This window comes from Rhinolophus hipposideros (assembly GCF_964194185.1).
Source record: "Rhinolophus hipposideros genome assembly, chromosome: 9".
NCBI classification, from domain to species: Eukaryota; Metazoa; Chordata; class Mammalia; order Chiroptera; family Rhinolophidae; genus Rhinolophus; species Rhinolophus hipposideros.
The window spans coordinates 4,062,173-4,085,824 of NC_138055.1; the positions used below are offsets into that span (position 1 = coordinate 4,062,173).

The following is a 23,652-nucleotide window of genomic DNA, read 5'->3' on the forward strand; positions in this document are numbered from 1 at the left end:
ATAATAAAAGGAAAAAGAAACAGAAAGGAGCTGTAAAACCCAGGCTCCCTTTCAGGTTCTTCTGTTTTCCCCCCAAGCACGTCTAATCAGTAACCCACCGGTTAGTCATTTCCTTTTGTTGCTGTAACAATAATTCTTTGCATTTCAAATGCTTTGCATTAGAAGCGAAAGAAGAATAGTGCAAAATGAAAGAATTACATCTGAATGGTATTATTCCCAGCTTTATTAAATTTGCTCTTACAAATGTTTATGAAGTCGGAGAGTTGGTTCTCCCCAAGCAGCAAATTCCACATTAATAGGCACTGGGGGATGGAGAGCTTGAAGGAAGAAATACAGATTCCTGGTCCCAGGTCTTGGGCTTCCCATTTGTTTTCTCCCAAATTAACTCTCCCTGCCAGCTGCTTGAGCCAAGACTTGGTCTGCTTGGAACCATATTAAAACCAAAATTTCCCCACTGAGTGTGGGTGTGACAGTTGGCTTGAGCCAAAAGACACCCAGGAAATTGTGGTCCAACCCTCCCCCGCCCCTTAGGCCAGGACCTGAGACCCCATGAGGTCAGGGGCTTTCATTGCTGCTGTGTCGCCGGCCAGGAGCCCAGGCCAGGTTTCCTACCCACGGGCCCCGGCCCGTGTTTCAGAGCAAGTGCATTTGGTTGTTGGCATGGACTGCAAACTGAGTCCAACCCCGCAACTATTCTGCAGTGCTCTCTGGGATTGTTTGGTCCTAATTCTTGAAACACGTTTAATTTGCAACAGAGCAGGCCACACTCTCGATGCCCTCTTTGACATCAGGGTGGGATACGGGTCCTATACTCTGGCCTATACTTTCAAATACCCTTACGAGTCTCCTGGCCTAAGGTATCAGACAACACCTTTACTCAGCCTCATTTGCACCAGCGCTCAGACAGTGACTTAGGCACCACCATTGTGACATACACCCTAAGAGAGAAGTCAGCCTTGGAATGTATTATACTCGAGAGGGAACAGCATGATTCTAGTTTGGGTGGGGTGTAGAGGCTGCAGCGGCTACAAGTTAAGTACCTGAGATATGACTGGTATTGGTGCTGGTGGCAGTTGTGGGTTTGGTCCAGTGCAACTGGAGTATCTCTGTGCCAGAAAATCCCCGAGGGTGGGACCATCCCCGAGCGGGGGAGTATCCCTGTTTCCCCATCAGGCCTGTCCTGTGTGGTGTATTGAGGCATTATTTCTGGAAGGCAAGCCTCAAGCTTGGCTCTGCCCCTCCTGACAACTCTAGGAGCCCCCAACGTCCTTTAATAGTCTCCTCTGTGTAATCAGTCAGAATCTGCTTCCATTGCTTGCAAGTAAGAGCCAGCCCTGCCTGACCCACTCTCTCCTCATGTGCTATCCTGTCCCTCCTCCCCTTCCAAACACAGGCTGACATAAATCCCCACAGTGGAAAGAGAAATGTTAGCGCGAGGAATGCTTCTTGTAATGCTGTGGATGATACTTTACATTTTCATAGCTTTTGACAGCTTGGTAAAGCAGTTCTGAACTCTCTGCAAACACATCAGTCACACCCATCATGGAGGTGAAGTGTTCTTGGGGGTAAAACCATCAGTTTATTGTTAAGCTATTATCACCTTCAGGTCAAAACCCGTTAAGTACCTGGCTGCCCAATACATTGTCATCTGCGCAGAGGTACTTAATCAGGGACGCCTGGTATCGTTTACAATCTTACAGCAACCCCTGTTCTCTGTGTGTCCATAGTGCACAGACAAGCAGAAAAATATCACCAGCCACAGAATTTTGTATCTGGAAAGAGTCTTGCTATAGACGGGAAAACTGAGGATGGGGTGACTCGTCCAGTACCACACAGCAAGGCAGTGACCGATTCAGGATGAGTGCCCGGAGCCCTGGCTCTGCCCATGAAGGGTATGCAATACACATAAAGACGTAAACACCACATTCCAGAATAAGCCTTCTCCCCATTCAGAGACCACCTTCCTCCCGAGTAGTTGGGACAGGAGTTTATTAGTCAGGTCGAGCCAGGTTATGCTGCGGTAAGAAACACCCCCCAGTCTCGAGGCTTACACTGACTTAGGTCTCCTTCCCACTCATGCAGAACGTCCGCAGCCCCCTGCGCCCCTCCAGCTGGAACAGTCTCACCTGGGACACTGCCGGTCACCACGCTGATGGAAGGAGAGCTCTGGAGGGTCTCCCCTGGCCATGAAGTGCTCCAGCTCCAAAGGGCCCCAAGGCTCTTCTGCTCAGAACTCATGGCCAGAGCTGGTCACAGAGCCTCACCAGTCACAAGGGGACCAGAAAGTGGCGGCTTTCCATGTCCTCAGAAGGCAGAGAGCAGAAGGGCATCATGATTTCAGGGGCTTGGGTGTGTGTCCTGGAGGCTTCCTGCCCAGTGGCCTCCCCACGTCTCCCAGAATCCCCGGAGGCCACTGCCCACTTCACTGCTGGGTACTCCTAGAGCTCGGGACCACGGTCCCCATGCTGGGAGGCGGGGAGGACCCCACAACGGGCAGTGCACACTCCCCGAGGGAAGTGCTGCTGAGAGCCGTTCTATGAATGTGACTCCTCTGGGGAGCTCTCTGATACATGTCAGTGGAATCCTACTTGTAGTTTGTCCTTTTGACTGGCTCAGCTCACTAAGCATGATGTCCTCGCGGCTCATCTTGCCGCAACTTCCCACCTTTTTAGGCTGAACCATATTCCATGGTGTGGAGAGGCCACATTTTGCTCATTTGTTCATCTGATGGACACCTGGGTCGCGTCCACCTTTCAGTGCTTGTGAATAGGGCTGCTATGAACGTGGGTGGACAGGTATGTTTGTCTGCTTTCAGTTCTTTTGGTACATACCCAGGGAGCTTTCTTTTTTAATTATAGGCCAAATATTACTTTCACAATCAAATGGAAAATCACAAAGAAGTCAAAACTTTAGAGGATGTCCCTCCCCGGCTCACCCCTTCCTAGCCTTTCTCCCTTATAATGGGCTTTCCTTCCTTCTTTGGGGGGCTTCCTCTGCTGCAGGCAGCTCCCCAACCTGGCAGGAACCCTCCTCTCCCCACCCCCAGAGCACACGTTCTTGTCCCACCTGTGATTCCTGAACAACAGCCCACCCAGCAGTGCCTCCCCAAAAGCTGGAGTTAATCCTTTCAGACCGATACCAGAGGGAGCACAGCAGGTTCTCCAGAGGGACACCCCAGGGCCCAAGGGCACCCCCTCTGAGGCCTCCTGCCGGTGGGTGACTGTTGTGGAGTGCAGACATCCCAAACAAATGTTAACTCTCAGAAAGAATAAGGTGCAGTTGAGGGCACTGGAAGGCTAGTATTTTCTTGAATGCCACCTCTCCAGGAGACCCTGTCAGAGCAGGGGCTCCTGCCCCCATGGTGACCCTCCTCCGGCTTCCAGGATGGTGCTGGGGGTCTTGCCGCCAGAGGAATGTGCCCATCACCCAGCAGAGTGCTATGGAGTGAACTGTGTCCCCCTCAACCCCCAGCGTGAATGCATTGGCAGATGGGACCTCCAAGGGATGAAGGTGAAATGAGGTCATGAGGGTGGGGCCCTGATCCGACAGGATCAGTATCCTATAAGAGACATGAGGAGCTCTCCGTCCACAAGAGGACATGCGAGAAGATGGCCATCTGTGAACCAGGAAGAGGGCTCTCACCAGAACCCGACCTCACTGGCCCCCTGACCTCGGACTCCAAACATCCAGAACTGTGGGAAATAAACTTCTGTTGCTTAAGTCCTCAGACTGTGACACAGGTTACAGCAAATGCAGGCACAGGCCTTGGATGACCCACCTGGTCAGATGGCATTCACAGAAGGGCTCTCTGGGGAGACAGGAGGTGGCCTCCTGTGCAAGAAACCTGCCAGGGTGTGGCAGGGAGGCTGCGCCCCCAGGGACACGTGTGCCTGAGGGATAAGACTGAATAGTTTTGCTCTTGGCAAATGCACCAATGCCACCGTGGGGACAAGCCAGTGAGCCTTCCCACAGCAAGGTTCAAAAACTAGAGCCCAGAGCTGGAGAAGGTTACCTGTCTGGGAGTCACACAGCTGCAGGGGTGGTAAGCAGGTGTCACCCATCCCTTCCCCGTAGGGTGGCAGGGCTTTTCAAACAGGTCCTGCCTCCCTTCCAGGCTCCAGTGCTTCTGCTGGGGGCAAAGGCAGGGGCCAGACTCCCCACATGGTCCCAGGGGCTCCTGACAGGCTGTCAGAGTTTCCAGATCCTCCCTCTGGGGCCTCCGTGCCCCTCTGTCAGGATGAGACAGAGAAACTGGATAACATGAGCCTATCCCTTCAGGAGCGGGGAGTGGAGGTCCAGGTAAGGTCTCTGAGGGCAAGGACCCTGGCAGGACAGCTGTGGGGTCCGCATGACACGAGCTCGGGAACAGGGCAGACAAGTTTTATTCCACCTTCTTGGTGCCCATGATCACCCCTGGCAGAGTGAAGGCAGGCTGTTCAGAGGAGTCACCTGCAGGACAAACTATGGCCTGAGGTGAGTGGGGACGGGGCAGGCAGGTCTGCTACCAACCCCTGTGGCTCTGGGGGTCATTCTGGGGACCTGGCCATGCCACCACATTCACAGTCTCTGTGGGTGTACATGTGGGAGGGTTGGGGCAGGCTGGGGCGGTGGAGGGGGTAGTGATGCCCGTTTCACGCACATGAGGTTGACCAGTGCACCTGGTGACCTCGTGAGGCAGGTGACACCTCCAGCACAGACACCCCAGAAGGGAGCGGTGCTGGGCCGGGGCATCGATGGTTTTTCCAACGAAGAGGGCAATGCCAAACTGGCCAAGGCTGACTGGGGACGGGACAGAGTAAAAAACTCTCACTCGCTCGTTCACACGCACGCAGCACACAGGCACAGCACACACGCGGGCTCAGTCCAAACGTGAGGCCCTCACACGACGCTCTGCTGGTCCCCGACCCCCTCAGACTCCGAGGCACCAGAGCCACCGTGACGGCCAAAGTCAATGAAGATGCCTTCGGAATCCGAGTCCACGGATTCCAGGATCTGGTCCACTAGGTTCTCGGGGCTGGAGGAGGGCGGGGAGCTGTGGGCCAGGCCTGGGCCAGGCTCCGGGGGCTGCGTGGGGGGGTACAGTCTGCTGGGGCAGGGCCCCGACTGGGGGCCTGGGGAGGCTCTGAAGTCCCCCGTGGGGCCCTGGCTGGGCGCGTCGCCGAAGCCTTGGGGGTCGGGGCAGGACGTCATCTCGGAGACGGAGTGTCTGCGGATGCCCGTGGCCCCGGCCGCTGTGCCCTCGGCCTCGTGCTCCACCACGGGGTTCAGCAGCGGTGTGTTGTAGCTTTTGGAACGTACCACCGGGTTCTTGGCCAGGATGTCCCCCGAGCGGGAGCGGCGCAGGAGGTGCTTCTCTGCAGAGACAAGAAGCGTCAGGCACCGAGGCAGCCACTTGGCTGACGTAGGTGCCTGGGTGTTCCAGGCCCTTCCTTCAGCCTGATGCAGGCAGCTCCTACTGTGAGCACCTACTGTGCACCCAGCTCTGCGTGAAGGGGCCGCTACAGAAAAGGCCCGACTGGTTCGGATCCTGGGCCCAGCCCTGCTGCTCGCTTGGCCCAGTGCGCGGAGCGTGCAGGTTCCCACCCTCGTCTCCTCAGTGCCAGCTTCTCAGCCTGGACAGGTGGGGGCTGGAGGTGCCCAAGGCAACCGCCCGGGGTTCAGGTGCGCACCTTGCCAGTGACCTGTGCACGTGCCTGTCTCCCCACATGTGGGAAGTCAACAAGTCAACACTTGCTATGCGCCTGCACTTTCTTGGGCAGACACGGCCCCGGTCCTCAGAGCCGACGTCCTAGGGTGTGTATGGTGGGGATGACAAAGCCACGTGGGGGGGCCACAGGACAGGCAGTGGTAAGTGCCACAAAGGGGACAGATAACAAGGGGCCCTTCCAAGTGAGGTCAGGGCTGGGGTTTTATTCTCCATGTGGGGGAAGCCCCTGGAGGGCGGGAGAGGATGGAGGTGGTGGCCGAGGCTGCATGGGGGCAAGTTTCAGGCTCCCACTCAGGACCATGCAGCTCCGCAGTGACCACCAGGTGGCAGGGCTGAGCGTGGTGAGCGGCTGGGCCTTGCGGGGGAAGCCTCCTCACTCTCACCCGGGGTCCCGTGGAGCCAGGCAGCTCCAAGGCCCCACCCGAGCTGAGCCCTGCCCGGTAGGCGGATCTGACACCCGCAGGTGGGTGGGACACTCGCTGTGGCTCTTGCCCGCGGTCCACTCGGTCTGAGATGCCCTTCCTGCGCTTCTGCCCAGGCCTGACTCTTTGGTCCTTCGGCTTGGCGATCACCTCGCAGTCTGGCCTTCTCCGAGCTCCCGGACCACGGCCCTGTCACCTGGGCACGGTCACCTTGGGGACTTATCTGGGGACTGTGCACTCACTGGTCTGCCTCCCCTGGCAGACAAGAGCCTCTGAGGGAGGGGCTGGGTCTGTACTAAACCCCCAGGACCAAGAACAGGCTGGTGCGCAGGAGGCGCTCCGTGGACACTGCTGAATGGACCAACGGGCCGTCCATTAAAGAACTAAGGCGGCAGGTTTGTGCGGACACGCCCGGCAGCCCCAGGGCGCCCATCCTGCCCGTCCCCCAACCTCACCCCTCTCCTGTGAGTCCCCAAACGCGCAGGACTGTTGGTGCTGTGTCCTCTGCCTGGGCAATTCCTGACCTCCTCGGGGTGTACACAGGCCGTGCTGGGCTTTCAGGGGGGTCATCTCATCACCACGGATGGTGTCTGCCCGCTGGGTCCCCCTCAGCCCTTGAAGGAGGGACCCCAGGTGACCCATCTGTGTGTGTCCAGGGCCCGGCCCAGCACGTGGCCTATTCACTGGGAGGCCTGGGCCCCTGGGCAGAGATGGATGGACCCAGGGGTCACCCCCCTCCCACCGAAGGCCCAGGAGACCCCTACCCAGGATGCAGGAGTGTGTGAAGGGGCCCTCACTGGAGTAGAGGCCGTAGGTGCCAAGGTAGGGTGTCACCACCTTCTGGATCAGCATCTCCAGGCGTAGGTAGTCCTTGGTCACGCCGCGGGACTCATGCACGCCCTGCGAGAGGGAGGGAGGGTCAGAGCACAGCCTATTCTGTTTCCCTTACCCAGCAAGCTTAGCGCAGAGGCACCACGGATGCCCCTACCCCCTCCCATTCCCATGGGACCCTGGCCCCCAGGACAGTGTCCACCAAGGCTCTCTTCCCAGCCTTCTTTCAAGCTGGAGCCTCCGAGTCCCTCTCCTGCTTTGACACCCTCCATGGCTGCCCGCGGCGCAGAGCAGCTGTGGGCCTGGGAGACCACGGTGCTCTGGAAAAGGACCCTGTGGCCAAGTGAGGTTGGGCACCCTGCCCCTCAGGAGAGTGCCCTGCACACTGGCTTCCTGGAGGCTCTGGCAAGTCCTGCAGGGAAATGCACCTGGGTCCCTGCCCTCAGGCCCTCACCCCATGGAGGGCTGTTGGCAGGAAAGGCGGCCCCACGAGGCCAGGCCAGGGTCCACATCCAAGATGGGCAGTCAATGCCCGTCCACCTGGCAGCCGCCCCTCTCTCTCACGTGCTCCATGCTCCATCTCCTGCCAGGTCTCGTCCAGCTGCTCCCTAACAGGGACTCGGAGAGCTTTGCATGATCTCTGCTTCCTCCAGTTTTGTTCAAGTCAAAGCCTCAGGAATGAAGCTGTCCACAAGGACGGCCTTGGTCTTGCTGATCAAACTCTGTGTCCCCAGCACCCCTGGCAGAGGGCCAGCACTCAGCAGGCTTTTATCGAGTGCTTGCTGAATGAGTCATGTATGAATGAATGAATGAATGAATGAATGAATAAATGAATGACAGACATCACTTCTCAAGGGGCTGCGAGTTGGTTAAGGGAGAGGAGATACTCAAGTTAGTGTTAAACAACAGTTCAAGACAGCAAGAGAACCCAACTCTATGCTGCCTACAAGAAAGCCACTTAAGCTATAAGGACACATGTAGATTACAAGGAAAGACGTGGAGAAAGCTATGCCAGGCTACCACTGACCAGAAAAAAGCAAAAGTAGTCGCTATGTTAGTTTCAGACAGGGCAGATTCCAGACCAAGGAAAGTAACAAGGATAAAGGTCATTACATAACGATAAAGGGGCCAATTCTCCAAGGCGCCACAACAATCCTTAACATGCATGCCCTAACAACAGAGCACCAAACTACATGAGACAAAAACTGACACCACTACAAGGAGAAACACAAATCCACTGTCATAGGTGGAGACTTGAACACCCCTCTCAGAAGCAGAGAGATCCAGCAGGCAGAAAATCAGTACGGACACAGTTGAACTCAATAACGCCATCAGAAAAAAAAAAAAAAAAAAAAAAAAAAAAAAAAAAGAAAACCAAGATTATGGCCGGCCCGGTGGCTCAGGTGGTTGGAGCTCCATGCTCCTAACTCCGAAGGCTGCCGGTTCGATTCCCACATGGGCCAGCGGGCTCTCAACAAAAAAAGGCAAAAAAAAAAAAAAAAAATAACGCCATCAGTCAACTGGATACAACGACATCTACAGACTACTTCACCCAACAATGGCAGAATACACATTCTCAAGCTCATACGGAACATTTGCCAAGATATGCCACATTCTGGGCAGTAAAATACACCTTAACAAATTAAAAAAAAAAAGAGAAAGAAACCATACAATGTCTGCTCTCAGTCCACAATGGAATTAAACCAGGAACCAGTAACAGAAAGATATCCAGAAAATCCCCAAATACATGAAGATGAAACAATTCACTTCCAAATTACGAGTCAAAGTAAAATTCTCAAGAAACTTTTAAAGATTTTGAAATAAATGAAAACGAAAATATAACTTATCCAAATTTATGAAGTGCGTTGAAAGCAGCCAGTGCTGAGAGGGAAGTTTATAGCACTGAATGGCTATATTAGAAGAGAAAAAGATCTAAAATCAGTAATCTAAGCTTTCACCGTAGGAACTACAAAAAGAAGGGCAAATGAGGTCTGCAGTGAGCAGAAAAAATAACTCTCAGAGCAGAAATCAATGAAATTGAAAACAGGAATTGACAGCGGCATCAAAAGCTGGCTCTTTGAAGAGATCAATAAAATCAGTAAGCCTCTAGACAGAAAACATAACAAAAAAAGAGAAAACACAAATTACAATGATCAGAAATAACGGGGGAACGCCATGACAGACCCCATGAATCCAGCTCTGTTTGAACATGGAGGGGTGGGATTCCATGGGTGCCGCTGGAAACCATCCAGATGAACGTGAAGGACCCCAGATTTTCCTGAAACTGTCTTTTGCCCCAGCAACAGTGACGCTGGTGAGGACACACTGCTGACTTGTCACTTCACCAACTTCATGCTGTTTCATTCCCAGAATTTGTTTATGAAGTCCGGTGAGAAAATGGGGGCCCAGGGTATGCCTTATTTGTATGCGCTGCGATGCATGGCTGTTTCCCGGCTTTTGGGACCCAGAAGGAAACGTGACTCTGCAGGTGAAGCACAGGGCACACAGTAGGCCCTCAAAACACGGACCAGCAGTTGTGACTTCAGATCCATTTGGACTCAAAAACAGTGGCGACAAGTTCACAGAGGGGCTGGGATAAGGTCATTCAAAGTGTGGGTGGGGATGAGGTGGGGGTGCAGCGCAATGTCAAAGGTTTGGGGCTGGGGCTTGTACCCACTAGGGGCAGGACAGTCTGCCCAGCAATGGGGCCAAGCCCAGGAAGCTGCATGAGACACAGTGGCCATGAGGGGGCAGCACGCCCCTGCTCATGGGATCAAGGCGGGACCTTCCTTACTCCTTGGCCCGTCCTTTCACTGCCTACCATCAGGAAGGAGCACCTGGGGGACTTTATATCTATTTCTCCTCGTTATCTGTGAGCCTGCCCTGCCAGGTAGGTGGTCTTACTCCATCACACAGATGAGAAAAGGGGCCGAGAGACAAAGTCCCTCAAGGCCCCCAGCTTCAACCCAGCCAGGTCTGACCTGAAAGCCCTCCAAATCGGCCTGGCATCCGTGTAGTTGCCAGGATGACCACAGCTCCCACCCAGTGCAGCTCGACCCTTCAACCCTCCCCGTTCATCGGCCCCTTTCTTGCTCTGGAATCTTCAGTGGCTGCTCTGGCCCCAGGACCAATATCACAGACCCAAATTTAGCAGGATGTCCACGTGCATGGGGGATTCAGAACAATGAGCAAGGCTTTGGAGCTGGTCAGACCTGGGTGAGGCCAGGACTCTGGCCTGATTAGCAGCTCCTGGCAGGGACTCTATTTCCCCGCCTGTAAAATGGGGTGGCTGATGGTGCCTACCCTGGTCGTATGACAGTGAGATAAGCCAGCAAAATGTAGAGTGCTGTGCTCGCCTCCGGGCTCAGGATGTTTGCAGAAATGCCCAGTCTGCAGTGGTGGCTGTTGGTGGCCCATCAGATCCCGTCTTGGGAGGGCCACTTACCCCCCACTAATGGGAGTGTGGCGGCCAACAGGTCCCAGCTGCCCTCACGGATTAAAGCCATGTGCACTGGAAATGTCTGGAACCACTGTGCGGAGTGGGGGGAGGCGGCCCACAGCCCCAGTGACTGACTGATGAGCGGCATAAAGGCCCAGGCCCCTGCCCCCGAGGACAACTCTAGCCCAGTTCACATTCCTGGGCTCCCGTGGGACCAGGCTGAGGCCAGCCTTCTCCCGAACCCACAGTTCTGTCCAACTCCTGCCCCTTCCTGCTTCACTCTCCCTCACAGGTACCCCCGTTGGTAAGTCACATGGACCCAAATCCTTCTATCGGGCTCTGCTTCTAGGGAGCCTGGCTCAAGACACACCATCTGCGCCTGAGCCTGGCCTCAGGCCCACGGATGCCCCTGACACAGGTGAGCAGTGGCCTCCTGAGGCCCCACCCACCTGTAGTATCAGCAGCATCTGCACGATGGCGGGAGGCACACGGGCATGGGTGCGGGCCAGCGCGTCCTCCAGCTTCACACTGAGGGTGATGGTATTCCGGAAGTGCAGCAGGGCCAGCTGGCGAACCGACGGCTCCTTGCCCTGTGGACACAAAGCGCCGCAACCCCACCTGCTGTTGTCATGTGAGACACACCATTTCTGGGGCCAGACGGGAATGGACCCACTTACCCTCAGGCAAGGAAAGAGTTACTGTCATATTCAGAGGCCCTACTATGCGCTGGGCACGCCCTACTATGTGCTGCTTAGAGCTTTACAAAGCCCTTAGGAGAGAGCTGTTCTTATTTCCATCTTATGGGTGGAAAAACAAGTTCTGAGAGATCCAGGAATGTGCCCAGGTGTAGACAACCTGTGACAGTAGGCCGGGCAGTCTGGAGCGAGGCGAGGGAGGGCTGTCAATGTGGCCCAGGGGTCCTACGGCTGCAGGGACCACTCACCTGCACTGGATAGAAGATAGCCTGCAGTGTGGGCAGCACGTCGCTGAAGAAGAAATCCCACGTCTCTGCCAGCGAGTCTAGCAGCTTCTGTCCTGTGGGAACAGGAAGCCGTCACAGCCCATGCCAAATGGGCTCGACAGACACTTCATGCCCTTCCAGAAGTCATCTCTCATCTGCAGAACGCAGGAGCCGAGTGCCAGGCTCTGGAGGCCGGCCTGCCTCACCCCCATGAGATCGACAGCACAGAGCCCTTGGCAGCTCTGTGGCCTGGGACCCACTGCTTAACCTTCCTGTGCCTCAGCTTCCCCATTAACAAAACGGGACAGTGACAGGGCCCACCCACCTAAACAGAGTCCGGTGCAGAGGGCTGGTGAGTGTTGGCTACTAGTTTCCGGGCCTGCCCACACAGGGGCCAGACCCACACAGCTGCGCCCCCAATGCAGGAGGAGGCGCGTCCGCTCACGCCCTCTCACCTGATTCACCTAACGACCCCGCCAAGCAGTGGAGGAATCCATCCTCCCCTCTCTCCCTCTGTGTACGCAGTCTGTCTATCCACCTGATAGACATTCACAGAGTACCTACACTGTGCCAAGCCAGACAAAGGGGACCCAGTGGAGCCCCAGTCCCATCACATGGTAGGGAAGCAGGACACTAAACAGTAATTAGGAGGAGGACAGCGACTGGCGACATCACTGGGCAGATGAAGAGACTAAGCCTCCAAGGTTCAGGTATTTTTGTCTCTGTCTCTCGGGATTGGGACCCTGCCACCCCAGGCTGCCTGAGGTGGGACCTAGGGAGCCAGGGAGACCATGTCCAATAGCAGCAACATGTCCCACATAGGAGAGGGAAGAGAAGGTGAAGTCAGGCAGGGAAGGCTTCCTGGAGGAAGTGCTATCCAAGCTGATTTAGGAGGATGGTTTGCCTGATTGACTGACATCCTTGGTGTGTGAACCATGAAAGGAGGTGTGGAAAGCAGGCATTTGGACAAGCTCTGCAGGTACTTCTGCGGGTCCTGGGAAGGAATGGTGCTATCCTCAAGGTGGACAGTCCCTGGGGGATGGGGACAGCCAAGGTGCCCCCAAGCTGGCTCTGGGCTCCCCCAGGAAATACAAAGTGCTAACCCCTCAACCTTTCCACTGGAAAGAGCAGAGCTGGGATGAAGGGCTGCTAGGGCTGGGATGAGCAGACCCTGGTACGTGTCACTAAGACCTCCACCTGGTAGCCAGATTAGCAATCGGCAGAAGAGCAAAATGGGGCACCGGGGTATCTCTGGGTGAAGAGGGGAAAGTGTCCCATGCTGGCCTCTTCACTGCTCATGCCTGACTGCTGGAGGTTATCATGGGAACAAGGGGCTGGAAAACGGTCTTGGCCTCTTTTGTCCTCACTTTCCTTGGGCTCTGGGCCCCACTCTCCCCAACCTGTAAAGCCCCCCAGGTCTATGTAGGTGCTGGGGCTCTGGGAGGGGAGCCTGGCAGGGCTGGCTCTAGGAGGCCCAGTCCCACCCAGCCGGCAATGAGGAGGTCTGGCCTCAGTGCTCGGCCTGTCTGCTGGCACTGGGGTTCCCTGCCAAGTGGCCAGCTCCCGGTCCTCCCCAGGGGCGACACCTAGGTCTGTGGTGGGACGGGTGGGTGCTTGCAGCCTGAGAGGCTCTGCCTGAACACAAAGGTCCCTTCAGGTCCTGCCGTTGCCGGCAAGAAGAAAGGCTGCTCAGTTCCCTGGGCCGGCTGTGGGGTGGCCCTGGGCTTGGGCCAGGCCAGTGTCCACTGAGCGCAGGACATTCTCCAGCTCCTGGGGTAGAAATGCAGCGGAAAGCAGATGTTGTAAAACACGGAGTCCTGGTCTGGCCAGAGCCGCATGCTGACCGAGGCCAGAAGGCGGGGCCTCGCCTGCTGGCCAGGCTTTCTATTGAGGACTGTGGTCTGGAGGCGCCAGGGTTGACAGTCAGGCGGCACTGGGTTGAAGCCTCGCTATGGGGTCCCAAAAAGTCCTGCACTCTGAGCCTCAGTGTGGTCCTCTGTAAAATGGGCACAATTACCATTCCACATGCACAGGGCTACAAGACGCCACAGAGCAGGTGTTCAAGTGCCGGCTGTTGGTGCGATGACGTGTGAGATGACGTGTGAGCCGTGTCCCTGCCGACGCTCAGCAGGACACAGGTGCTGGCTGCGGCCCAGAGCCGGTTCTCCCCCGGGGGTAGGTTGGCCTTCCTTTTCAGAGTGCTGATGTTGGCTCAAGTCTCAGTCTGCCTTGGAGAGACCCCAGGGACAGTGAGGGGTTATCCTGGCTGAGACCACCAACCATGTCAGATGTGGTCCAAGGGAGGAGCCTTCATCTCCAGGCTGGCCTCCATGGTTCCCATTTCCAGGAATTGCTCTGCTTAGGAACCAAGTCCCAAGACCTCCACAGAGGCTGGAGAGGGGGCAGGCGGCAAGGGCCTGGGATCACCCCACAGGAGGCCACCAGCCCCCCCCTCCCCCAGCAGAGGCACAGCTGAGGACATGGTTGGCTACAGGCAGCAGTCTCACGCAAGAGCTCTCCCTGGGACCCAAACTGGGGTGGCAGGCAGAAGGGCAAGGCTCTGAGGCTGCCCTCAGGGTGTGGGGTCAGTTACTACTCCCACTACATGGGCTGAAGGGGGCCAGACATCTATCTTCCTGAATAGACCTCACTTTGAGGCCCCACTCAAAGGCCACTGTCTCCATGCAGCCCTCCTGGACTGCCAATGTGGAACCAATCTACTCTTCTCAGGGCCTCCCTTTGCCTTGCCATTCATCACTGGACTTTCACCATCTGGTCCATTCTGTGTCCCCAACTAACTGTGAGCTCTTCATGGGTATGGTCTCCTCCATTTCCAGGTCCCCAGAGGCCACCTGAGGCCTGACACATAGTGAGCACATGGATGGAGCCAGTTCAATCCCATAGTGCTAAGATGGGGACACTGAGGCCAGAGGGAAATGACGCATCTGTGGCTGGGTGAGAACTGGACACCAGGCCCTCTGGCCTCTGGCCTGGGACTCTGGGTCTGTCCCTGAGGCCTGAGGAGGTTGGACGGGGCTGGCACTCCCTGCTGGGTAGCCTGGTGGACATGGCCGCTGTGGGAAGGACTCCAGCAAGCCACACAAAGCTCCTCTTCTCCAATGATCCCAGATACCCTGGGCTGGAGCTGGTGGGAGGTGCAGGCACTGCTGGAATGTGCCGAATCAGGAGAGGGGCGTAGGAGGGTGTCTCCGCCAGGTGCCAAATCCTCACTGCTGTGTCCTGTCGGCTGAGGTGCTGCCTCCCTCAGGAAGCTGGCAACAGAATCCCCAGTGGCCTGTGCCTCCCGACCTCCAACATGTGAGGTTCTTATGGTGCTTCTCAGGCTCCTGCCTCAGCAGCTTCCATCTGACATGCACAGAGGAGGTGCAGAAGGAAGAGGGGACACACTGTTCTGAGAGTATGCCAGGCCACCGGGCCTCAGTCTCCTCCTCTGTGAAATGGCCTAACACCCCTTCTTCCCAGGGTCAGTGTGAGGACTCGAGGAGGGAGCTGGAGCAGCAGAGAGAAAAGTGCGGGCTCAGGAGCCAGACTGCCATGTAGCAACCATGTGGCCTGAGCAAGTTACTGACCTCTTTCGTGCCTCGGTTTCCCCATGTGTTCAGTGGCATCTCCTTCACAGGTTGTTGGGGGATCCAGTGAATTAGCAAAGTCAGGGCAGAGTCTAGCAGAGTAAGCATGAGCCCAGTAGGCGCTCAACACATATTCATGGACCCTGGACTCGGCTCACAGTAGGCCCTTAGCAAAGGGTCCTCCTATAATTTAATCTCTCTCTACACTAATTCGCTCCTGCACGGAGGCACACACTTCGGTCGTCACCCCAGGGCCCATGGACATGGGGAGCCCGAGGGTGTTGGGACCTGGTACGCCCTGCTAAGACTCAGGGCCTGGAATAAGAGACGGCGTTGATCACGACCCTCCCCTACTTGCTGACGCCTGAGCCAGGCAGAGCGGCCAGCTGGGACTCACGGGCCCCTAGAGGGCACAGGGTGTGTACTCTGGAGTCAGGCTGCCCTTAATGGCAGTGTGGCCATGGATAAGTCACCCATCATCACTGCACTGCTCCCCAGCTGTGAGATGGGACTAATGACCCAAAAGCCTCATGGAGTGGGTATGAGCATCAAAGAAGAAAACCCACCTAATGCCTGGCAGGGAACCCAAGCTCCCTGCTCCAGCCTCTTCCTTTGGAAGAATCAGGGTAACCTCTGCCCTAAACCAGTTCCCCTCCAGTCCTCAAAGATCCTGACAGGGGTCCCCCGGCTGCTGCGGGCAGTGGCGCGACGCAGGGGCCTTCTCTCTGACATCTCTTGGCTCTCCTGGGCTCTAGCAAGTGGGGGGCAGATGTTCTCCCCAACGAGGTCCGATCTCGGCCCTGCTGCCCTGAGACATCATTTCTGCTCCTTCTAAATCCTCCCAATCAAGAGAGATCACTCACCCAGAACCCTGGGGCCCAGGCAAGGCGGGCAGTGCCAGGGCTCCCAAGGGCACCACTGTGGTACCACCACGTGTGGCACTGGCACCAATGCCCAGCAGTCACGCCAGCAAGCAGTGTGGCCACTCACCCTCGTAGAAGCGGATCTTGTCCCTTAGGATCACCATGCCTTTCGTCAGCAGCTGGTTCTGAAAGGTACACACAGCGACGCTGTCATTGCCCCATGGGGGTCCTGGCAGGCAGGCCTCGCAGAGTCCAAGCAAGGGGGAGCCTGGTCTGTGAACTGCCATCACCAACACGAGGCTTAAACCACAGGCCTCATGCACACGACCCAGAGGTGGACACAACCCAGTGCCTTCCCACGGACAAATGGGCGAACACGGGACGCATTCCAGACGATGGAATATTGTTCAGCTGCAAAAAGGAGTGAAGCAGCGACACACGCTACCTCATGGATGAACCGTGAAAACACTGTGCTCAGCGGAAGAAGCCAGACACAGAAGGCCACACATTGTGCGAGCCCACCTAGTACATGAAATTTGCCGGAACAGGAAAATCCAGAGACACAGAAGGCAGGTTAGTGGGTGCCAGGGGCTAGAGACAGGAGAATGGGGGCTGCTTATAAATGTAGGGTTTCTTTTTGGGGTGATGAAAACGTTCTGGAATTAGATAGTGGCGATAGGGAGCTGACTGGCTCCCTATACTAAAAACCCCTGAATTGTATACTTTAAAGGAGTGCAATGTGTGGCCTGTGAATTATACCTCGATAAAGGTGCTAACCATGGGGTCCTCACCCCTTCCAGGCAGCCCAGGCACCTGGCTCTGAGCCTGCAGGAGAATGTCCCCGCACAACCCCTTCCTGTGTGACCTCGGCAGGTCCTCTCACCTCCTAAGCTCTAGGCTCCTACGTGCTCACCGACTCTGAAGGCCTGCGGCCACATGGAGTGTCAGGAATGGCAAGTGGAGGGGGGGTTCAAGGATGCTGACACCACATGGCTCAGGGCACCAGGGCTGGCAGAGACGGCCCGCACGGACATCTGGGGGCCTGCACTGACATTCCAGAAGGAGGAGGACAACCAATAGCAAAACCACCCAGGTGCCAGACACAGCACAAGGACTTCACTTGGATCTTATCATTTAATCTTCACAACAATCCGCGGTGGCTAGATGGGGAAACTGAGTCACGGCGCAGCCAAGTCCTTGGAATCTAGTGCTCCATATGTCCCCTGATAGTAGGTGACCCCCAGCCCTTTGGCCAGCACAGGAAGCATTCCCACCCTGGCTGGAGGGCAACACCACCTACCTGCAGATACTCTGTGAAGAAGGACCCCAGCTCCGTCTTCAGCAGCTGCCTGTGGGTGGAAGGGGAGACGAGAGTGAGGAGGGCGGGAGAGACTACATGGTGCCGATGAGGGGGGCCTGAGTGCTGGGCTGGGGGCTCCCTTGGCAGTGGGGCACCAACCTGTTCAGCCCAACATGAGCGGTGGGCACGTCCACCTGTCCCAGCCCTACTGGGGGCTGGACGGCCACACGCTTTCGGGGTCCAAAGCTGAGCTCATCAGCACCAGCCCTCACTCCCACTTCACAGAAGAGGAAGCTGAAGGGTCCCCAGGGAAAGAGAGAAAGTGAGGCCCATAAGCGTCTCACATGCTGCCTCCAAGACCCAGCTCCGTCCCTCTGCCACCTGCCCGAGTCCCAGAGCTGTCGAGTCCTGGCACCCTCGTCTGTGGCTCAGGAGAGGAGAGCAGGAGCGGTCCGAGGTTCCCCTGGGGTCACGGTTGATCCTTGGTATATGTCACAGGTGCTCAGTAACGCCCTCCTTGCCCTCTCCCCTGCCCACGTTTCGGGGTCCAAGTGTGAACACTGATTAAGGAAGGAAGGGCGGGAGGGAAGGTCTCCCCTTCAGGGCCCAGCTCACTGGGGCTAGAAAACGGGCGTGGTTCTAATGGAGCCCTGCCTAGGGGCGACTCCGCCCCACCGCTGGCTCCCCAGAGCGTCCTCCCTACTGCCGGTGCCCACCGGCTCTCCCAGCCGCTGACGTGGGGAGTGGACGCGACTCTGGAAGACGGGACGCCGCGCAGCTGCATGGTGGACACCTCAGATCCGTGCCGTCCACAGGGCTGATGGTGAGAGGCCAGTTTGGGCCCCTCTGCCTGTGGCTGAGAATACTGCCAACGGCTTTCCCATCAACCTCTGACGCCTGCATACAGCAGGTGCTCACTAGTGAAAGTTTAATCAATGCATGGATGACTTCCACGACGGCTAAGAGTTTCTGTGCCAATTCACTAGGATTTCATCTGGCAGCTGACAGGGCCCTGGCATCCCCTCCTTCCGGGCCCGTGAGAGCGGATGTCCCAGGCAGGGGAAGAGGAGGTCACACAGGCTAACTCCAGCCAAAGCCCTGCACGGGGGAACCTGTTCATTCCACAGATGTGGGAACTGAGGCTCTGGGAGGGCAAGTGATGAGGCACCCAGTGGGGCCTGCTGACTGGCTCCCGGAAGGCTTCCTGGCCTGGGCTGCCTGTGGGGAGGGGGACCCACGCTCCAAGGGGAGGCCCAAGGCAGCTGTGCATGCTGCGAATAAAGGGACACCACCCGCGGGAGGGGTTGTGGGGGGAACAACCTGGCTGTCACTGAGGGGAAAGTGACAGGCAAAGGCTGAAGGGTCAGAAGGCAGAGGCCCTGGCCGCCCTGTCCAGAGGGGCTGCTGGTTTCTGGGAGTGGCAGGGCTGACAGGCCCTAGCCCTGGAGCTGGGGCAGGGCTGGATAATCTGCATCTGGGCCAGGAGCCCAGGAGGAAGCAGAAGGGGCCTCAGGACCAGAGCAGGCGGCCGAGCTCCTGCCCCTGAGCTCCTGCATGGCCCTCAGGACTCACAAGATTCTCACAGCCCAAGGCAGACAGTAGCTGTTAGAGTCCTGGGAGACAGGCCGCCTCAGACAGAAGCCTGTGGGGACAGGGCGGGCGTGAGAATGCAGAACACGGAGCAGCCGGGACCACCAAACACGGGGCCGGTGGCCTTTCAGAGCTGAGCACAACCAGGCGACCCGCGGCTCGATTTTGTTTAAGATGGTGGGACAGGTGATGGGTTCTCATGAGCAATGCCACGTGAAATCATCAGGGTAAAAAGGTCTGGGTCCTGAGACCCAGAGTAACTTATTCTGTAAGGCTTTTCTCTGTCTGGAAAAACGACTCTGCAAGTGTGTCCCTTTGCACACCTGAGAAGAAAGGTGCTCAAGGGAACGGGTCAAGAAAGAGGATGAGATCAACAGACGAAATGTCTTGACGGTTAAACGTCTGTGCTTCCAAGGACATTATCAAGAAAGTGAAAAGACAACTCATGGAATGGGAGAAAAGATGTGCTGAAATCAGCATCTGGCAGGGGCCTCGATCCAGGATATATAAAGAACTCTTACAACTCAACAATAAAAAGACAAAGACCCCGATGAAAAAAAGGGCAAAGGAGGTGAACCAGACACTCCCCCCAAAACAGAAAAATGGCTAATAAGCACGTTTTCCTGTGCTCAATCATTAGCCCTCAGGGAAACGCAAATCAAAAACAACCAGATGGTACTTCACTCCCACTAGTAATTAGAATCAAAAAGCAGAAAACAACAAGTACTGGTGAGAAGGTGGGGAACTGAGTCCTCGTACGCAGCGACAGGGGATATAAAATGGTACAGACGCTGTGAGAAACAGCTGGGCGGTTCTTCAAAGAGTTCCCTGGAGAGTTGTCGTATGACCCAGTCCTCTATCCCAGGTACAGACCCCAGAGGAATGAAAACACAGGTCCACACACAATTCTGTACACGGATGTCACAGCAGCACTACTCATAATAGCCAAAGGGTGGGAACAACCCAAACGCCCATCAACAGACGAATAGGCAAACAAAACGGTGTGTTTTCCACACAATGGAATATTATTCAGCACTAAAGAGGCACAATTCTCGAAACATCACGTTCCGTGAAAGAAGCCAGTCACAGAAGGCTCACGTACACACTGGGTCCACTGACAGAAGTTATGCAGAACAGAGCACTCCATAAAGACAGAAAGTTGACGGGTATTTGCCAGAAGTTGGGGGAGAAGGTAATGGGGAGTGATCGCTAATGGGGGTGAGCTTTTTTGGGGTGATGAAAATGTTCTGAATTAAACAGGGTGATGGCTATACAACCCTGTGAATACATGTATACTAAAAACACTGAACTGCACATTTTAAAAGAGTGCATCATAGCTCAAAAAATACATATACATATAAAATGGGCGGGGGGATGAAGATCAGACTTCAAGACTTATTATGATTCACCACCCCGGCCCTACCCATGCCGGCCCGGGCACAGCCGAGGGACCCCACCCGCTCCAACCTCACTAACAAGCCTTGAGAACCGAGGGCAATCGATGGCTCCGGTCACAAGGTTCTCATGGGATTGAAGCTAATGACCAATTATGGATTTAATGCACAATTAAATTCCCTTAATTTAGTGTGGCCACATGATAGAAAAGAGCTGGGGTGGGGGCTGGGCAGGGGGCAGCCGAAGGACCCACAGGCTCTACAGTAAGGGGTCTGAGTCCCAGCTCCACTGACTAGTCCCATGACCGCGAGCAACCCACAACCTCTCTGTGCCTCAGTTTCTTCATCTGTAAAATGAGACAATAAAGGGCCCACTCCTCAGAGCTGCTGTGAAGAGCTTGAGGCCTGGAAAGCTTGTGGCATAGGCTGGCACAGAACAACTCTCAATAGAAAAACCCTTGTATTATTACTGAATGCTTCTCAGCATTTAGTTTTGAACTGTCTACAAAGTTGCCCCAAATAACCTAAGTGGCCAGGAGTTTCACATCTCATGTCACCCTGACCTCTATGTTTCTTAGATAAAGGTCCCGGGGCTTGGTGCTAGGTGCACTTCTACCCGCATCTCCAGCATAGTTCTGAGGGAGGCCACCTGTTCTGTGCCAGTCCCCAAGGGCTGGGGACAGACACCCGTGGTCTGGGGTTACAGTCCCTGTGAAGAAGAGGTAGTTGAGAGCCACTGCTGTTTATGCCTCTGGAGGGGAAGGGTGTAGAAACTGCTGGAGGGCTGTCCCTGGTGCCTTGTTCAAGAATTTAGAAACCTTTTCTTATTTTTGGTTGTTAAAACATCCAGCAGATTCTTTAGGTTTGCTACAAACTCCTTTTTCCCTAGACAAAGGCATATTAGGAAAAGGGGGCTGTTCTGGGCCCCACTGAGACCCCCAGTGACTTCTGAACCCCACTGAGACCCCTGGTGGCTTCTGGGACACCCCCCTCCGGGTGGCCAGATGAGCTTGAGGAAAGCTTGAGCCTGGCAGAAGCAACAAGCTCCTGCTTTCCACATGGCTTCACTAGCTTCTTTCCCTCCCTGGGCCTCAGTTTATCCATCTGTAAGGGCCCTCCTGGAGTGGGGTGACCCGTCCCAATTACCCTTTTATTCCGGCCTTGAGCAGATAAGAATGTTTGCTGTCTGTTTTTCCCAGATATTCTTTTGGTGCAGAGACAGGGTAGTGTGGCTGGGGTGGGAGGGGAACAGCACAGAGGTGGCAGCTGTGTGACCCTGGGTGAGTCTCTTGACCTCTCTGAGCTTTGGCCTTCTCCACTACAACACAGAACTCTACAACGCAGGGGTCCTTGAAGATTTCCTGGAAGGCGGTCTGTTGGGGGCTCCTTCACAACAAGTGCTCATTCCTCAGCTATTCACAGGAAATGAGGGGCGTTCGCTGGCAGTAACAGCTTTTCCGGGAATGACACTCCCGTCATTAGGCAGGTGGGTCCTTCCTCTTTAACAGAATGAATATCTTTCCTGATGCTCAACACCAGTGGGGAATGTGGGTGTTATCTTGAGCCACTGTCCAAGTCCCACCCTGCTTCCCCTGAAAAGAAGTCCTCAGGAGCGGTGAGGGTGGCCATCAGGCCCTAAAGCCAAGTAGTGTCAAGGTCCACAGAGAAGTGACTGCCGACCTCGGCTCTCGGGGTGGAACGCTGGACGTGGCTGGTGGACCTGGCGCCTGGCTGGGGCCTCCCACCCTAGCACAGCCCTTCCTGCCACTCACAGACCCAGGCCCGGGACAAGACAGGATGGAACGGCTACTCACCGGACGCCTTCGTTGAGGCTGAAAAGCTCCTGGTCAGGCAGCCCCTTGCGCTGGAAGACGGCAATCACCCCGTTATGGATGCTGCAGGAGGAGAAAGGCATGCTGTGTCCCGAGGCCCTGCGAGCCCTCCCCGCCTCCCCTTCTGCCCTCCTTCTGCCCCTCAGCCCTCCTGCTCTGCGGGAGGAACAGAACGCGCCTGGTCAGAAGCAGAGCACCTGTCCTTTCTCTTAGAAGGCAGGCCCTGGAGAGCAGGGAATGAGCGTCCCTGCGGGACCTTGTCCACACCAGAGCTGTTCCCAAGATCCTGGGTCCCCAGCCCCCCCTGAGCCCCAGGCACCTCCTGCTCACCTCTCCAGGACGTCCTCTGAACCCCGCACACCCTCTGCTTCCTTTCCCGCGCTCCTGAACCTTCCACGCCCAGGACAGAAACTAGGGCCACCCTGATAGTCTTTCACCCCCAACATATCTCGTCCTGCTGGCTTTCTCACCCTGGGCTTCACGCTGCCCTCTGCTGGACCCCGCTCACCCTGCCTCCATGAGCACCGCAGGCCTGGGATGGGTACCAGCCCGGCCGGGGAGGCTGCAGGCTGCCTCGATGCTCCACTCAGGTTCTCTCTGCTGCCTGCTTCTCCCCCTCTGCCATCTATGTACCTAGGTCCTTCACTCAGATCACAGGTGGACGTCAGCTTTGACAGCACCTGTCACTGTGGAACCGCACGTTTGTGTGTGGTTTGTTTGCTTGTCACCACTATCTACAAAGTGCGAGAGCACAGGGCTCTGTGTTATTCATGACTTCCCAGCGCCTGGCTCCAAGGGGCCGCTCGGTGAGTACCTGGTGAAAACTCATCGGGGCTCCCTCACCTGCCAACCCAATGGACCCTGCCGTCACACCTGTTCCTCCTCTCCCTTCCAGCCCAGGTACCCTCCTCGCTTGCCTGGACCTCTGATGACGCCCACCTGCCTCCCCAGAACACCCACCGCCTGCAGCAGCCAGTCGTTTCCCTGCACAGCAGACAGAGTACAAGTCCTGGACATGGCAATGGAGGCTCCTCAGAGTGGCCCGTCCCCACATTCCCAGACACCCTACACTCTAATCCCAGAGTACTGGGCCTATCGGGGGTGCCACACCTCTTTGTACCCACTGCCCTTCCTGCCTGGAGGGCCCCTCTCCTTCCTGTCTACTAGACAATCAGCTATTCATACTGGAGCCTCGGCTCAGAGGCCACCACCTCCAAGAAGCCCTCCTGACCGCCACGCCTCCCCATGTAGATTTGTGGGATCTACACTTTGCTGATTCACTTTCCTGTTAGTCCCCCCATTAGCCACATGCTCCCAAGGGTGAGAACTAGATCTGGGTGGCGCCACCACCTCCACCCAGGACCTGGTCATGGCTCTGACACTCACTACTGCAGACTGGCTGGGTGTTTGTTGGTGCACAGGGGACAGCTGATTACATCACAGAGTGGGCAGCGGCCACTGAGCTTCTGGCTTTTGCCTTCACCAGCTCCACCCTTCCCAGCAATATGGACTGGCTGCCCACTTTCTCAGATGAGAAAACTGAGGCTCAGAGAGGCCAACTCCCCCACAGGAAGCCATAGAGCTCACCCAACAGCTGTCCACTCTCCCCCTCCAGCTTCCCCACAGGGAGCCAGGTCTGGGCAGGGTTTCTGGCTCTGTGCCCTGGAGGGGGCAGGGTAGGGTGGGGTGGGTGAAGGAGGCTTTGAGCAGCTGGGCCCAGCTG

The 23,652-nt window shown here is 56.3% G+C and overlaps 1 protein-coding gene across 4 annotated transcripts in view; it reads right to left on the reverse strand.

Moving 5' to 3' along the window:
* Positions 1-4,364: 4,364 nt before the first annotated feature.
* The window catches only part of PRR5 (proline rich 5), a gene marked incomplete at its 5' end in the record, with an annotated part of 55,099 nt that continues 35,811 nt past the window's right edge, over positions 4,365-23,652 (reverse strand). For 3 of the 4 annotated variants that reach the window (XM_081058375.1, XM_081058376.1, XM_081058374.1), the window contains 7 exons: positions 4,365-5,354; positions 6,894-7,029; positions 10,849-10,989; positions 11,343-11,434; positions 15,941-15,998; positions 17,114-17,162; positions 21,912-21,992. In XM_081058375.1, coding sequence (XP_080914501.1) covers positions 4,879-5,354; positions 6,894-7,029; positions 10,849-10,989; positions 11,343-11,434; positions 15,941-15,998; positions 17,114-17,162; positions 21,912-21,992 — 1,033 coding nt within the window. In that variant the 3' untranslated portion in view covers positions 4,365-4,878. The remainder of the gene's footprint in view (positions 5,355-6,893; positions 7,030-10,848; positions 10,990-11,342; positions 11,435-15,940; positions 15,999-17,113; positions 17,163-21,911; positions 21,993-23,652) is intronic. The other variant, XM_081058377.1, reaches the window with a different exon arrangement.